Source organism: Anopheles stephensi, chromosome X, assembly GCF_013141755.1.
Source record: "Anopheles stephensi strain Indian chromosome X, UCI_ANSTEP_V1.0, whole genome shotgun sequence".
Taxonomy (NCBI): Eukaryota; Metazoa; Arthropoda; class Insecta; order Diptera; family Culicidae; genus Anopheles; species Anopheles stephensi.
This window is the reverse complement of record NC_050201.1, coordinates 2,334,839-2,351,052: the sequence shown is the minus strand read 5'-3', so window position 1 is coordinate 2,351,052 and position 16,214 is coordinate 2,334,839. Positions and strand designations below refer to the sequence as shown.

Genomic DNA, 16,214 nt, shown 5'->3' with positions numbered 1-16,214 from the left:
ATGTTTGCGTTTAAAAGCTAAAAAATATAGAAACTCATTTTAAGTGCTTGTGTGAATTGGTGAATATTTCACAAAGTTATATTAGGGTCTTAGGAGAACTAGCAAAGCTACAAAAACGCTTTTACTCATGCTCCATAGATTCTACGTTGCTCAGGAATATCGTTTCTGACGGGTTTTGAGACTTCGAAGTTTTCCTGGATAAGAAAAATATCAAGTTATATTGAGAGGTTCGTCCTCTACCGTCCGAAAGTAAAAACATCCTCCTAATGACTCTAATGTGAAGCTAAAATATAGTAATTTACCGATATAGAAGCCAAATCGAGGTCATGGGTTAGTAGTCAAATTGTGGACCCAGTACATCAGCAGTAGATAAATCAATTGCGAAAGCGTTCTCGCCTAACCAATCGATCAGTGAAATGGAATGAATCCCTCGCGAACTAATGGGTTAGTTTTGGTTGATTGGCTAGATAATGTTAATGGAGACAAGAATAGAGAGTGTTTATACTAATAGCAACTGATCAACGATTCCCAGACATTCGTTTGCCAAAGAAAGTACTGTCGGTGGTGTTACTGCACGAAATGAACCTTCGCGCGAGGTGAAGTGTACCCATTAGGGCACATGTAGCAGAATATTTGAAATTATTGCGCTCAAACAATATTAATATCCTTTTAGCAAGCTCTTCGCCGAGGCTGCACGCTCATCCATCCAGACAAAGCATCCAACGGCTGTGGCAGGCATTTTACTTCGGTATGCGTTCGCCCCATGAAATCAAAAAAAAAGAATCGCACCAGGGATCATTACAATGAAAACGCAAAGAGCGAGCAGATTGTCCTCCCAATGTGGTTCACACCGGAGAAAGCCGGCAGGATCAATGCAGAGAACGCTCTCCCAATCATCATCAAAATCATCAACGCCCAACCAAGCTCCGTCAGGGCGGTTGCTGATTCTGCTCTCCCAACAGCGGCCCGCGCTCTCTCACTCTCGTCGACAAGGCTCGTGCTCGGGCCGCTCGTGCTTCGGGATGCTGTACGGCCATCTTCGGGCCGACCATTTTCGGGGGGCGCAAAACATGACTCGATCTGGCGTTGAATCAGTAGTGGCCGTATCCTTGCGTATGTCACAGCTAACCCACAGCTACCGAAACCCACCGCAAACCAGCCCGAGTGTCACACTGGTACAGCCCGAGACGAGGCGCGTGTTATCGTTGAATCGCGTGTAACGCTGCATTTACCTAGGGTGCCCGTAACTGTGACAAGATTGTCTGCAAACCAGCACTTAGCATCGCGGGTACCCGTTCGTCGGTCGGTTAGTGCCTTTCCGGGTGTGGCGTGGTGTGCGGAGTGACGGCTGGAACTCCGACCGTTCGAATAACGGCTACCACGCCCTAACGCCATCACGATAAGCCGAGGGTCACCACGCTGTTAGTGGAAGTGGATAGTTCAAATACACCGTCGGTGTGGAGAGTGGCTGAGTGGATCCCTCCCCCCCGTCAAAACTAATCCCTTGCATTGTCAAGCGTTTAAGTAAGCTTAAACGAGTTAAGCAATTTAAATTAATCACACAAAATCCCAAATAACCTCGCAAAATTGTGGATACTATCCAGAATTACTTCCAGTGTATAAGGACCCTAGTAATTTACAAAAAAATATCTTCAGAATCAATAATTTACCTAAGAGCGCCAAAGTTAAAAGTGATGCAGGGTATAAGTTTACCAACAACATCAGACTACCGTCACACATCGGAGAAACTCTAGACTCTCTAGAACTCCTGGCGTTGATCACTAAGTGCAGTGGCCGTTATAAGGCAAAACACGGCAAGACTTTCACGTGTGGTCACCCTCACCGTAACTCAATTTCATCAATCAAACGAGATGATGACCACGGAAAGAATCTGATCTTGTTCCTTGAGCCAACCACGATGGTGATCCTGTTGCAGGTGCTTCGCTGGATTCCTACTTGCATAATTCTTGTGGTAGTGCAAGGTATGTAGTGCGCGGATATAAATGTTCCATATGATCACGTTTGCGGAGTGACATCCACTCAGAATCTCTGGCACAAATTTCTGGTTAAAAAAATGCACCCTTCGTCTTTGGTTCCTTCGCCTTATTAAGTGTCCTCTATAATGTTTCAGATGTACAAATCTATATCCATCTGAGTGAGATAGATACATGTATATGTATCTAAGATATAGATCTATACATGTGTGTGTGTGCGATGTATAAATATAGATGTCTTAACTTCTTTTTTAAAACAAAACATATCTTGAGCAAATGTATGCGATCTCCTCAACACCTCAGCAGCCCTCTGGCCCCTATGTTGCATCAGACAGACCGCTCCACATTCTGAACCGTCTGACATATAAACAGTTTGACACGTTTGACGCGGTTCAATTCCAGCGATATTTTATTCAATACATCAAATTGAATAATTTGCACTCACAACACGCATCTTCTCGAGGACAAAAAAAAATCCTCCAGAAAACGAGATTGATACGGCAGAGGAGTCGTATCAATGCGAGCACGTGTTACACACCATCCACAAGACAAGACGCTAAACAACAACAACAACAACAACAACACAGCCAAAACTCCCAACCTTGCTCCAGCTTCTGCTGAGGGTGACGACGAGCTGACAGGTTTGCTTCCCAATGGAATCGTTAGGGCTACCGGTTATGCATATGGCGGAATTCTAATACAGACGCGTTCATCTTAGTTTTTGTGGTGGCGTCGTCGACGCCATACAATGTTCAAGATTTTTTTATTCTCGTTTTTGGGGTGGAAGAACGGAACGGTGATGACACAATAATCATGAAATATGAAACGGCTCGGTGCGGTGGCCGCCACCAGGCAGTAGGAAGTTGGAGTTCCTACTGGGTGGAGAAAATATTCGCACGAATGAATCAACCTTAAATCGAAGCGAAACAGGATCCGTTCTCGGGGTGCGAACGTGCCCTTAGCCTTGTATGGACGTGCCGCTACGAGTTTTGTGTGGAACTTCGATCACCGTGCGTGCGTGTGTGTGTGTCGCAAAAACGGTTCAACCCCTTTCTGGTCTTTTTTTTTTCTGTGCCGGAGAGATGAAGCGAGGACCCCCAACACCGGCACGGCTTGTCAAACGCCAAAGACACGCCGTCGAAGCGTCAGCACGAACACAAATGATGCAAAACGGCCTAACAAAGGCTCAGTTCGCTTGCCGACCGGGCCGTGTGACAAATGCTAGACGCTTGTCACGTTCAACCGGGTGTTTTTCATATTCGCTTTTCTCTGTTTTTTTTTTTGCTACTGCTGCTGCTGCTACCTAACTAACGACTTCACCTGTACGCTTTTCGATCACCCGCGACATGTCACATTCGGGCAGGTAATGCATTGAGTAATGGTTGAAAACGATATGCAAAAGCTCAGCGCGCCGGGGTTCCCGGTTCTCTAATTCCGGACCGGGCGCCACCAGCCGAAAAGCGGAACAGCCGAACGTTGGCGAAGTGCAAGCATTTCATTAGACTGTTAGACCGTTGCTGCTGACTCTTATGAGCTGGAAGGCAAACATCGCACAGCCGTATCTAATCTGACAAGCTGCGAGACCCGGGTACAACTGGAAAGACGACGGTCGAGTGGACGGTGCAAGGAAACATCGAAACTTCCGACCCGCAAAGGTACGCGGCGGAGGTACGCGCGCTGATGCAATAAAGAAGCTGTTGCGCCGTCTGACAGACTGCAAAATGCAACAGTCTCGGTGTCTGGGAGCGGCTCGGTGCTGCTTTTGCCAAAAGTTGGCAGACAGTCTACGGTGGAAAATCGGCTTTGCCGCACGGATGCGACCTCGTGCTGACAGATAGCTATTGACGAAACGGTACCGCGTACTTGATGTGCTGCCTTCCCGCCAACAGGTGGCCCTAGCCGGAAGAACGCCCCACCCTTCCCCCCCCCCCTCGTGTTAGGGAATCAAGGCACGTGAGCGTGTGTGTGTGTGTGTGTGTGTGTGTGTGTCTTTGATTGCCGGCACACTGGCACTGGAATTCCAGGGAATCACGTACCGGTACCGTTGGCGTAGACGTAGTGTGACTCGAAACGTTGCCAATCGCAATCGGATTTCCGGCGTACCATTATAAACGTACCCTGGCGTACTCGCACGCTCGCCAACGTCTAGCGATGACAGATAATGATGCTGAATGCTTGATAAGATTGACAATCGGATGGGTTTTTCGATACGCGGGCTGCACAGTGTAATAAATTCCGCACCGCGCCGAAGACGGGGTCGATTGTTTCGCGTCCCGAACGTTCCGACCACCGGGAAAGGCTTCAACACGTCGGGTAGAAGCGGTGATTTATCGGATCACTCGGATGCAAACTGGCGAACGGGCATGGGGAGGGTGGGGGGGGTAAGGTTTTCTTTCAGCAGCAAGTACACGGGACGCATTCGTTAGACGGTTCAGCAGAGATTGAGCTGAGCACCACTATAAACCCGAGTATCCCGAGTACTTGGGGAGTAATGGTGGACTGTGCACCGAAGTCTTAGCTCTGCGCTATTGCGTTCAAGATTTGGCTGAAGGCTTCAACATTTGCATATCAATCCAGACCCCACTTTAAGGTGCAATCATCGACACAGTTCTCAATTGCAGTTGTCTATCCGGCATTGCTTCGCGCTGAAAAGACCGTGTCCGGATATTCAGAATCTAATTAAAGTTTTCACACTCAAGTCCCGGTGCCGGCAAGCGTACAATACTTTCAACAGTTAAAGTAATATCCCAACTCCTGTCGAAAATCCGATTATCACCCATCACGGGGAAGACATTCTGCCACTTCATTCTCACTGATTAGCTAAGCGTCAGCCGACTGCTGACAGGAGCATTTGAATGATTTTTTTTTTTCGGGCCCTTCCAGAACATTTTCTGCCGTTTGGCAGCAAAGATTAACTGCTAAATAAAATAAACAATAGCAAATGACAGCCAGAACCAACGAAAAAACCTCGTACATAAATTTAGACCCTCTCTCCCTCTCACGCTACTTAACATATCTTTTGCCGTATGCGTCTCACGTAGGAAAACAAATTTTGCGATTCCATCGTGGGTCTTGATGCTCTGCCAAAAAAAACCAACCAGAAAGAAACCCCCCCGAACAACGCTGATTTGCTGTTCTGGCAGCGCTTTGATCCAACAATAGCCGACAGCCGATATGAATGTTTTGCTTGCCGAAGAAATTGGTTTCAAACACACATGGCTCGATGGAAGATTTGCCAGTCCTCGTGCGCTCATCGACCATCCCCAGAGAGTATGCTGGCCGTGGCTTCATTTCAAGAGGAATAAATTCATTTCAATGTTAATTAAAAGATTATGAAAGCGAATGTCTTGCCGACTGTTGGAAAGTATGCAGATCGTGTGTAGAACCCAACACTTCTCGGATGGCTACGTACGTACGAAGTTCGGATAATTGATGATGATATAGCTGAATGCTCACTACTCACATTGCCTGTGTTTGACAAGGACACTCGCTCTGATTTTTGTACTCCCGGAGTTCCCATAATGCATAAGCGATGCAGCGATCTGTATCCATCGCAATATCTCAGTAACGCACCATCAAACATTCTACCCGCGAATCCTTCTGTTTATGAACTCAACTCCAACGCGCCCCAACACACAGCGAAAGTTGCAACGCGCGTAAGAAACGCGGGCTCGCCGATTCGCACTCCCAGCCGGGGCCGGAGTTCATGAAACTGTAAACTTCATCAGTTAATCTGTGCTTTCCGGCAGCCGATATGGCGCGAACGGAACCGAACGGAAGGAGTAGGACACGCCGAAGAATAGCATTACGAGTGGAGCGAAAGTCGGTAACGTAATTATTCCACCGACGGCCCTTTAAAGCATAAACCGGCACGGCACAGCACATCCGGAGACATTTGGCAGCAAATGTACGAGGCGGCGAATCATGGCCCACACAAAAACGCATGCTGGGGATGCGGGACGGTGTGAATGGTGCGCGACGAGCGTTTGAAATTACTTTTCATGAGTTGGTTTTCGACGGAGGTCGCCACCAGTGTGCACCGAGAACCGAGCAGCTAGAGGACAGATTTTGGCGCACCGAACAATATGAGCCGGAAACTGGAAACTGGAACAATGTTAAGTCCTCCATTGCGCCCTGGTCACAGTATCTGTACATATATTTCTGGGACCGGGAGTTTCGCGCGCCGGTACCGGGAAGAAGATACCGCGACGGCACGGCCGCAAGGAAGCTAACGGGCCGGGAAAGAAAGCGAGAGTTTAAAGTTTTTGTTTTCCCGATTACTGTTCATACGTATCGTGCAATCGTTTTTTCCCCCCCGTCTGGAAGGAGCGGGAAGACGAGCCCGCGGCAAAACATTTTACAACAATATCATCTCATATTTGCGCAATTATAATTAACTACATTACACCCTCGAGCAGCTGCTTCGCGCTTCTCGCTCACCACTGCCGTGCCGTCGTCCACCGACCCATCGGCGGAGCAGCATTCCACTGGAAATGCTTTCTGGCCCTCGTTTCGCTCCGGTGTCTTTTTCACGCGCCTCAATTTCCTGGGAATTTTCATGCCATTTTAATTACGCAAAGCTCGTAAAAGATTCACACGTAATTCAATTCATCGCCTCCTGCCGTGGCTGTCGTTGAATCGTTTGGTTACGATGCGAAAACATTCGTAACTTGATTATTAGGCTTTGCGTTTGTTTTGTTTCGTAAGCAGGCTGGCATATAAATGAATTGAAGAGGGACATTGTTTTTCTTCTAAATTTTACAGTACATCCTACTTTATTCGGGTATTCGAGGACTTTCTAAGGAGAGTCTACAATCTCAAGAGATCTTGGTCTACCGTAACTGACATCCGGTTAAGAGAGTCTCGTCAGTTTTTAGATAGAGTCCTCGTCTCAGAGTCATATGAGAGTACTGTGAAGTTTCTTCAAGATTTTCAATGACCGGTTGACAACTCTCGCCTATCTACATCGATGCTTTTATCGGTACTTACCTTTGACCCACGGATAAGTGAAATGCTAAACAGGATTCAAAGGAGCAATCAACTATCTTTATATCATTCCTGAGAAAACGAGGTGCTGTGCCGACTCCTCGACCCTTTTGGTAAGCTTCAACTCCATAGGAGAACCTCAGACCAACGATGTCTAGGTCATTAGCGTATGTCAGTACTATTGAATAACTTATAGACGATGCTCTCCAAAGTCTCTAAAACTTCTCAGAGTCACGAATGACCCTCTCTTACCCCAGGAGTTAAAGAGAAGCTTAGCATATCGATCTCCCAGGCTCTTGGTAGTCTAGAGCCATCCAACTTGTAATCGGACTTTGTTACCACTTTTTCAGTTCTAGCTATTTGACAAAAAAGGGTTTAAACCAGTTTTTTTGAGTAATTAATAACATCATGACTGTCTAGCCCTAGGCTCAAAAAGTTCTCCTTAATGTCAAGAGTATGATCAATTTCAAGGTCCGCGAATATCCGGTCCGTGGCACGGCGAACATCCAGCGCTGCTGCAAAAACAACATTAAGCCTTGGCAAAACAGTACTCCAACATTGACATAGTTATGCCGAATGATTAATTTCTCATCATCGTTCAAATCGGAATGGTTTGCATCACCAGAAGATTACGTTGGAATTTTGAAGCGATGAATAGAGGATTATCCTGAGGTCTCATCCTGTAGTCAGGCTTCTAACATTATAGCACTATATGCATTAGAAAACTCACTAATCTTTGTGTTACTAAAGCTTCAATAGATTAAACATATTTACCAAATTTCTTGACATTCTGTTGGTTACGTTGACTACAAATCCTATTTTCATAACTTCCGAGAAAATGAAGTATTAATGGGTTTGAAAAACAAACCAGCTCATAGTTTTCGAATTACATAAAAAAATATAGGTGTTGCTATGGCGCAAACCGGCATCAGAGTATTATCACTATAGCTTCTGCATGCTGTTGCTGCTCACCCACGCCCTGCCCACCGATAGCCAACAATAACGCTTCGAACCATTAACTTTTATTGCATTTTGATATGGGTGTGTGAACCGTTGGCTGGTCAGAAAAAAAAATACATAAATTTTGCACTCTCATTATCGACCATATGATATCCATATGATGCTGTACCACCGCACTGGGGGAAAAAAAAGTCGGTCATATTTGATTGTTGCTGTCAGAATGCACTATAAAATGTAGTCCTAGCGATTACTCCGTTTCAATTTCAGTTGTAATGGAAACATTTTATCCCTAAAGAGCATAAAACGCAAAACTGTAAATGATTCAATTAAACCCGCGCGTGATCGATGCCTTTGCCAAACGACGTTCAACCGTCAGTCTAAAGTTCCACCGTGATGACGCCGATGGCGTGTATCGTTCATCCCATCGGTTGCATAAAAACCTCGACCCGGACGGGAGCTGAGGGGGAGGTTTGCTAGTCGAGGATGCAGAAACCGCAAATTTATTCGGGCGGCTTGAACGCTGTCCTCCATCGACAGCCGCAGGAAGCTGACCCATTGAGCCAAAGCGCTGTCGGTGCAATTTGAAAATTATTTTAATTCAACGCGAACACGAAACGGTCCAGCAAAATAGCCAACTGGTGACGCCTACATCAGCAAATGTTTCGGCGAATACTCCCGCCCGACCTACACGCTACCGCTTGCCAAAGTGGAAATTTGGGGTTTGCTGAAGAATACATCAACACATCTAACCTTAATGCATCAACCGTACAGCCGCAAGGGTTTAATAGCGTAATAATCGCTCGGGCTTAACATCGTACCGCACGAAACTATTTGACGCTCGGTTTAGGACATGACAGCTTTTATTCCGATTATTTTCCTACCAGTGTGGGCAAGTTTGTATGTACGGTGGCGCCTGACAATATAGGCGCGGTACTTTGGTGTGATGCTACGTACGATTATGAAGGTTTGTGTGCGATACTATGCATGTTCAAGTAATCAAAATTGGAGCAAAATTCAGAATCCTATCTGAACTGTTAAGAGTAGTTCTAACACCAACGTCTTCTTTTTTTATCTGCTCTGATGAGGACTTCTAGGACACTTGGTCAGTACATCAAATTCTTTTCCAGGAAACTTGGTACAGAGCTTCAATCCAGAGTCCGAATTGACTTGATTCATCCAATGAACTCAATATGCATCTCTGCCTCTCGTGACGAAGGTGTTGCTTGCGAGCTCATGAGTCCAACATGAGTCCAACAGACGTCCTGTTCTCACACACCGACTGAGATAGTGCTTAGAATCTACCTGTCGAAACTGGCGAGGGTCCTCAACATCCTCTGTCAGCATAGACTCTAGCACTTCAAAACTCTGCAGAATCTCTTAAAACTCAGATTCTCTCAGGACTCCCTAGATTGTACGAATTTAAGGAGACCGTACATGGACCGTAGGACTTGTTGACTTCATCCAGGAATCCTGGATGCTGGACTGCTCTGCAGTTTCAGTGTCTGGTCCAATATCGTTCACCTTCATATGGTCGGTTCAAGCGTCTGTTAGAGTGAACTTCAACTGTGAAAGTGTGAGTATGTGTTTTTATTTCCTAGTCACAAATATTGTTCCTTCTTTAAAATAATCAAAACAGGTCGGTAGAATCCTTGAAAAAACCTTGACCTTAGTTAGACCAAAGCAAAAAGAGCAACCTAATTATATCTAATCTGCTCGGGAAATGATAACATTATTTTGAGTAAAACCCTCACCAAGGTAGAAAGGTGCGCCCATCATCCAGTAAGGCAAGGCGTCCTATGTATCCTCACCGGTTCGGTTAGTTTTCTCGGTGCTTTTTTCCCCTTGTTCGCCTCATTAGCAAGCTCAACTCTGTTGGTATATGCTCCAAGTGGCTAGTAGTTTTTTTGGCCGTCAGTGTTGAGATTTACGTCGAAGATTTATCGCTTGCCGATGTCCAACACGCACCTACCTGTGCCAAATTCGTCCCCAAAAACATATGCTCAGCTACTCGCTCCGGCCAATAAGGACGTCCACGAGTGGAAATTGGTGCAAAGCACACACACACACGCTCACCTACCGACAATAAAGATTTCAGCCCTGGAGCAAATGCAATCCGGTTGCGGTGAAAGGATCAGGCGCCGATCCTTTAAGCTGCACCATGCACACAACCGGCCCATCTTCCGCTGAGGACATGCTGAGTTTTGATGTACATTTTCCCGGCGCATAAATTCACGGTCGGGGAGGAATATTTGCTTAGTACCGCATGTTTTGTCGTTTGCTTTAATTTCCTCGGGTAATATTGCGGCACCCTCCGTGCTGCCCGAGACCGAGATAGAGCACAAAAATAAATGGCTCGAAAAAAGGGCTCGAATCTCTTCGAAGTCCTGAGGTTCTTTTCAGATTGCTTCATCCTCCATCTTTTTTGCTTTCTCTCTCTCTCTCTCTCATCCTGCTGGCGATCCTCGCGCACCACTTTGGAAGTGTTCCCGTGGGAAAATCACGGACCATTCGTGGTGGAAGAAAAAAAAAAGGAAGGCAATCACATAACAGACATAGTACCTTGTGACAAAGAATAACACAGGGGCGGCATAACAGCTTCAAGAAAAGTGCTCGATTGGCAAAAGACAGCGCGAGTGAGACAGAGAGGATTAGGAGGCCTGTTTTTGTGGTTGTTGTTGCTGCTGCTGTGACCATTGATGTCGAATGGATCACGAGAAAGCACGTCTTTTAGCTGCACTTCACTAGAAACGGAACAACTTCTACCGTGTCATTGCTTTAGGTTTCATGTTTCTCACCGCCGACTGCATGGTTCGGGACCGAGCAAAAAAGACAAGCAATACAAAAGGAAGCCCTAGAATACCTGGAGGCTGCGCCATTTCTTGCTGAGATGGGTTCCTCGTTTTTTTTTTGTATGTGTATGTGTGTGCTGGCCAAAGCTGGTGACAGAGACAGCTGATACTGCAGGGTACGGTAGGTAGGTGAGAAAAATCATTTATTCTCCAAATTGAGCGTAAAATCTCTGCAGCAAAACTGCTTTCGAAATTTGTTTTTCTTTGCATCCTGCCCGCACGCTAGCAGTGCTGGCACGGAGCATTGCGCCTGCCTCGGTCACAAGGGTGATATTTGCTGTTTTGCTGTCTTATGTTTTTCATCCCTACCCTTCTCTTCATCCTACCCCCCCTCCCACCATTACCTCATCACTTCCCCGAGGACGATGTTTCATAGGTTTGCTCAGCACGATCGAATGCATCTTTAAGGCAGCGCAATTGTAAGGACTCGATTCGATAATGCAACACAGCAGGAGCGGGAATCAAATAGTGCTACAAAAAAACCATAGGGCGTAGAAATTCCGGGCCCCAAAACCAAAAGTGTCATCATCGTCCATTCCTGAGAGTCTGGAGTAGGAGAGAGAAGGAGATAGATATCCTCACAAAAAATTGCTCCACACCAAGAGTTGCACTTAGAGTCTGGAGGTAGTCGTAGATATTCTAAAACAACAAAACTCTTGAACACAAAAAAACGAGGAGAGACAGATTTTGCATTAGAAAATCTTTCATCTATATTATGAACTCTTTTTTTGTTTGTTTATCCCAAAACCCGAGGGCGTCATCTGCTGCAACCGTCACAAGGGCGTTGATAAGCTGTTGACAGCTGGTAGTAGTACTCTGACGTTATAGGAAAGCATAAACAAAGCCAAGGTGGATTGATGATTGCCATTTTGGGAAGAAATACTCTTTCGGATAGCATTAGACAAGAATTTTTTGATGACTTTGAGAGGCTTTCAACATTGAAGAATGCAGGATTTAATCCTGAAGCTCGTCCACTAGGATTCAACCCGAAACGAATCTATCAAAGGATTGAATCTTCGAATCTTCTGAGTCCTGAATCTACCAAGACTACTACCATTTTCATCAGTGAATATATCAAACACTGATGTATAAATAACTTCTCCTGTATCATACTCGGAAACCCGGAACTCCTCTTCTCCGAATAACACCATGTTGCCTAAACGTGCTAGTTATTCACACGTCAAGACTATTAACTGCCCTCTCCCTAATGTCTGGCTGTTCGTTATCAGGCACGCCAAGAATGTGTTGTTGCCTCCATTTTTGGCGTGCGAATATTTAGCTCACCGTCACGGCATTCCTCACGGCGCCCGGTTCTGGGAAGATTTTTTTTCTCCAGGTGTTAGCTTAACCGCAGACACAGTGATTGTGTTGCGTTTTGAGGTTCGGTCCCACACACACACACACACACACACACACACACACACACACACACACACACACACACACACACACACATTGTTCGCATACCAGCACAGCAACGCGACGGCACCCTACACATCTGCCCACCAACAAGGTAGACAGGTGTTCAACGGACAAAATGACCTGTCCAGAAGTAGTGATACAGCAGCAACAACAGCAAAAAAAAGGTATCAAAGTTTTTATCAGCCGTAAAGCAGCCACCGAAGCATAATATGGGAAAAGTTTAAGGATATGGAATTTATGTTCGCTTACTTTCCACTCTTTCCCGCGTGGACTACTGGACGTCAAGGCTGGCGATATGCATATCCTGCTACATATATTTAATAGCTCTCCCGTTCTCTCTCTGTATCTCACTCTGTCTCTTCCACTATCCCGCTCTCTTCTTCAATAGTATACTACCCTCCATTAGTTGTGCCCGGTATATCAACAAATCGGAAGAATGCTCGTCGCTAGAACAGTTGTTGTTGAGCAACCTGCTGCCAAGGCAGTCTTCTCCAACAAGTTCTTTATCTGCTTCTCCTATCTAGTTGTCCTTCCGTTTCACCCAAAGAGAGGCAACTAAAACATACTTCCATAGGTGGAATTTTCCCAGCTTGCGAACATTGTCTCGTCCTGGTTCGTTGGCATTGGTTAATTTCGTCTCTTATTTTGCAAACTTCCCTTTAAATGCTCGATTGCTTCTTTCGCCTTACAATCAAGCGGTGCTCACGCTACTCCTTTCCCTTTCGAGAAGAACGCGCTCAGACGTCGTCCTGCAGTTCGCTTCCGATGACCCTGTCACGCTTAAGCGAACATGCAAAACTTCCGACAGGAAGACCGTCCCGGCTGAACCCGCCTGGTGCTAGCTCCGCGCGACAATGTTCTATTTTTGTGAGCCTTTCTTCAAGTCCTGGCAGTACATTCCCGAGGAAAATTCCAGCAGCGCGTAGAGTGAACTCCGGAGCATTTCGGACTCGCCCACTCGACCGTCTAGCGTCGCACCAAGCATGCATGAACTTCAGAATTAAGTTAGCTCATCGCCATCAGAGTCCAAGGCGGAGCTGGTAGGAGAAGGATTGAACATTCGATTCAGCTGAATGAATCCTTACCATTGCACGGAAAAATAAAGATCAGGCCACGTCTAGAATGACACGACGCGTCTGGAATGTGTCCCGCTTGCTCCACCAACTAGCTGCGCTAGATAAGAAAGTGACGAAATTTTCCTGGTTCTTTGCCGGCCGATAAGCAATCTTCGCTCAACGTTACTATGTTCGTGCGTTCTCGCGAGTAACGAGCATCCCCTTAACCATACCATGTGCTCCACGTTATTGGCGTAGTTTTTGATATCTTTTCGGAATAATGTCTCCACCAGACTGGACACGCACATACTTGCTAGGGAATACCAGGGAATCGTTTTACAGTCACAACGAGGTCACAAACACGTATCGTCTAAGTTTGTCGCTTCATCGGCTTCAACGAGTTCTCGCACTGGACCTGCAGGGTTCGACCTCACTCTCCATTATCCGTCCGCCCAATTTTCTACCCCATTTCATCTTTGTTAACTCCCATCGTAGCGACTCGCTGTCAACGCAACACGAGGAAAGGATGCGTCCGACACGGACGCCACTATTTACCGTGCGCACCCTTTTCTGCTGCTGGTGCGAAGATAGCCGGCAAAAATAGTAAGAAGCTCGGACTCGTAAACTTTGCGAGCAGGAACAGCGAATTAATGATGCGAAAGTCGTAACCGACCAGAGGTCGTACGACTTGTTGGAGTTATGATTGATTGTTGATGGCATGCATGCCTTCTGGCTCGTATATTGTGGAGCGATGAATTTCAAGTACCAGCGAGTGGGTGCGTTTGATTGATATTGATTTCGAATCAAGTTCCCGGTGAAGGGAAAACTGCCAATAGAGGATTGGACGCTGTGTGCCCTGTATGTGAGCGCATTATTCAAACGATGGTGTCTGTCACGGTCGATTTAGTCAGGGGGGGTATTTTTTCTCTTGTCGGGCAGATGTTAAAACGGTTTGGTCAGATGCAGTCACCCGCGTCCCGTCGGTGGGATCAATTTGTAGTAGCTTTATGGATATCATATTCTTCAGTGTGGTCTGTTGTAACAACGTCAAGGGCCATTTCTCACTAAAACACAGACGAATGTGAACAATCTTTTATGTCCTTCCCTTTGTCCTTTACTGTTTCAGCACCAAGAAATAGGGTAGGTAGTAACTATCCTTTCTTGAAATGATTCTATAAAATCTTATAATTGAAGTATAAAATTCTTTCCCAACAGAATGTAAATGTTATAAAATAAGGAACCTGATACTTCGAACCTCTTATACGGAATCGAACCTCTAAGAATCTCAAACTGAAGACTCCCAATATGGGATCTCGTGGAAGGAAACTCGTCGAAATCTTCATCATGATAGAAGCCTTGCCTAAGGTCTCCAAGTTGCTTCGATCGCCTCTTCTTACTGCCGAAGCCCTCCCAGACCCAGACTCTCTGGCTGAACGCTATTAATCTATCTCAACTTGGTCCTACCAAGCCTACTCTATCCATGACGATGTCCTAACAAGACTTTACGGGCAGCGTTGGTGTGCCTCCAGAAGACGATGAGATCTCCGTACAGCTCGAACAGCTCAGGAACAATAGTCCTTCAGGACATCTTCCTCTCGAATACGTTCAGGAGGAACTCAATGGTTTTGAACAGAGTCTATATCGCAGAGGTGTATGTGATTACTGAGACTATTGGTGATCTGTTTAATTCTTCGCCCACGACAGATGTTTTGACCCATCATGCAGACTCTACAATTCCAAGAGGTCTTGGCTTAAAATGTCTGGCTTTCGTTACTTTATTGTATCCAGCTTTTAGATTGTCTAGACGGGACGCTCAACACTCCGCCATTTTCTGTTTTCCGTATATTACTGTTAGATCTTACAAGCAACAGTATTTTAAACGGTTTATCAAGTACTAACACCATGGCTTATGATACCCTACACTTGCTAGCATAATATTAACCTTCAGTGCATACTCCGACACTTTCAAGCGAGGATTTGGTCGTTATCATTGCAATCTAAAGGCACAAAACCATGTCACGTATTTTTTGTTGGTTTCTCGCCCACTTTTTTTCCTTACCGTTCGGGCGAAAATACAGTGATAGCGAAGCTGGCTGCACGCGAATCGTTCCCCGGGCCAACCACTCAATAAAGAAAAAAAAAGACTGGTCTTGAAGCACAGACACCAATCGATACCGATCCACACGTTAAGCTGGTGCAAAGATTCCTTCGAGATGCTTCGCAGCAAGTGCGATTATTGGCAAATGGCTTCAACTGTTCGGGCTCTGATCCCCTGGTAACAAGCTATCCTCACGTCCCTCTCTCTCTCTCGCTCTCTCTTTCTCTCTCTCTCTCTCTCAAGCTCGTGAGCTTTAACCCACGCCCACTCGAGTTGCATTTTTCCACTCACCCTATTAACCGGGTAGAAGGTTGTTTAAGAAATAGCAAATTAAAATAGATTGAGACTTTTGACTTTGAACCCATCCACCACCACCGGCACCATCTTGAGCGTGCCGTACTTCAGCCGCCCCGGGTGGCAGACATTACCGGCTAGCCCACTAGCAGGATCAATAATGCTTTTAAACACTTTATACACCACTTACGGATTCGCTTCGTACCATCGATGGGGTCCTCTTGACGCACGATTTGCCCCCTCCGCCCCATTCACCATGGGTAGGGAAACAGTTTCTTCAAATCGGTATCGGTCTGCACCACCACCTTTCGCGCGCCCGCTCGAGTAGCAATCGAACTTAAGAGCCAAACCTGTAAAGTGCCACTTGTGCCAGGCAGAATAAACTTCCCTTATGCGAACCGGCGCTCAACATTGTCTGTTTTTCCTTCATCATGGATCGCCGTAAGCTACCAAACCCTCCGCCCCAGGATCGTTCGGGTTCGAGCCGGCTTCACCTTTCCGAGCTCGACTCGACTGTTGTTGCAGTTCCTATCATCCCTGTTTGCTCACGAACCCA

The 16,214-nt window shown here is 46.2% G+C and overlaps 1 protein-coding gene across 1 annotated transcript in view; it reads left to right on the top strand.

The window, feature by feature from the left end:
- The first annotated feature begins 1,106 nt into the window (after nt 1–1,106).
- LOC118503492 overlaps nt 1,107–16,214 on the top strand; it is a 32,952-nt gene continuing 17,844 nt past the window's right edge. Inside the window, exon 1 of the mRNA XM_036036817.1 lies at nt 1,107–1,982. Within this exon, the coding sequence (XP_035892710.1) occupies nt 1,919–1,982 (64 nt within the window). The 5' untranslated portion in view covers nt 1,107–1,918. The remainder of the gene's footprint in view (nt 1,983–16,214) is intronic.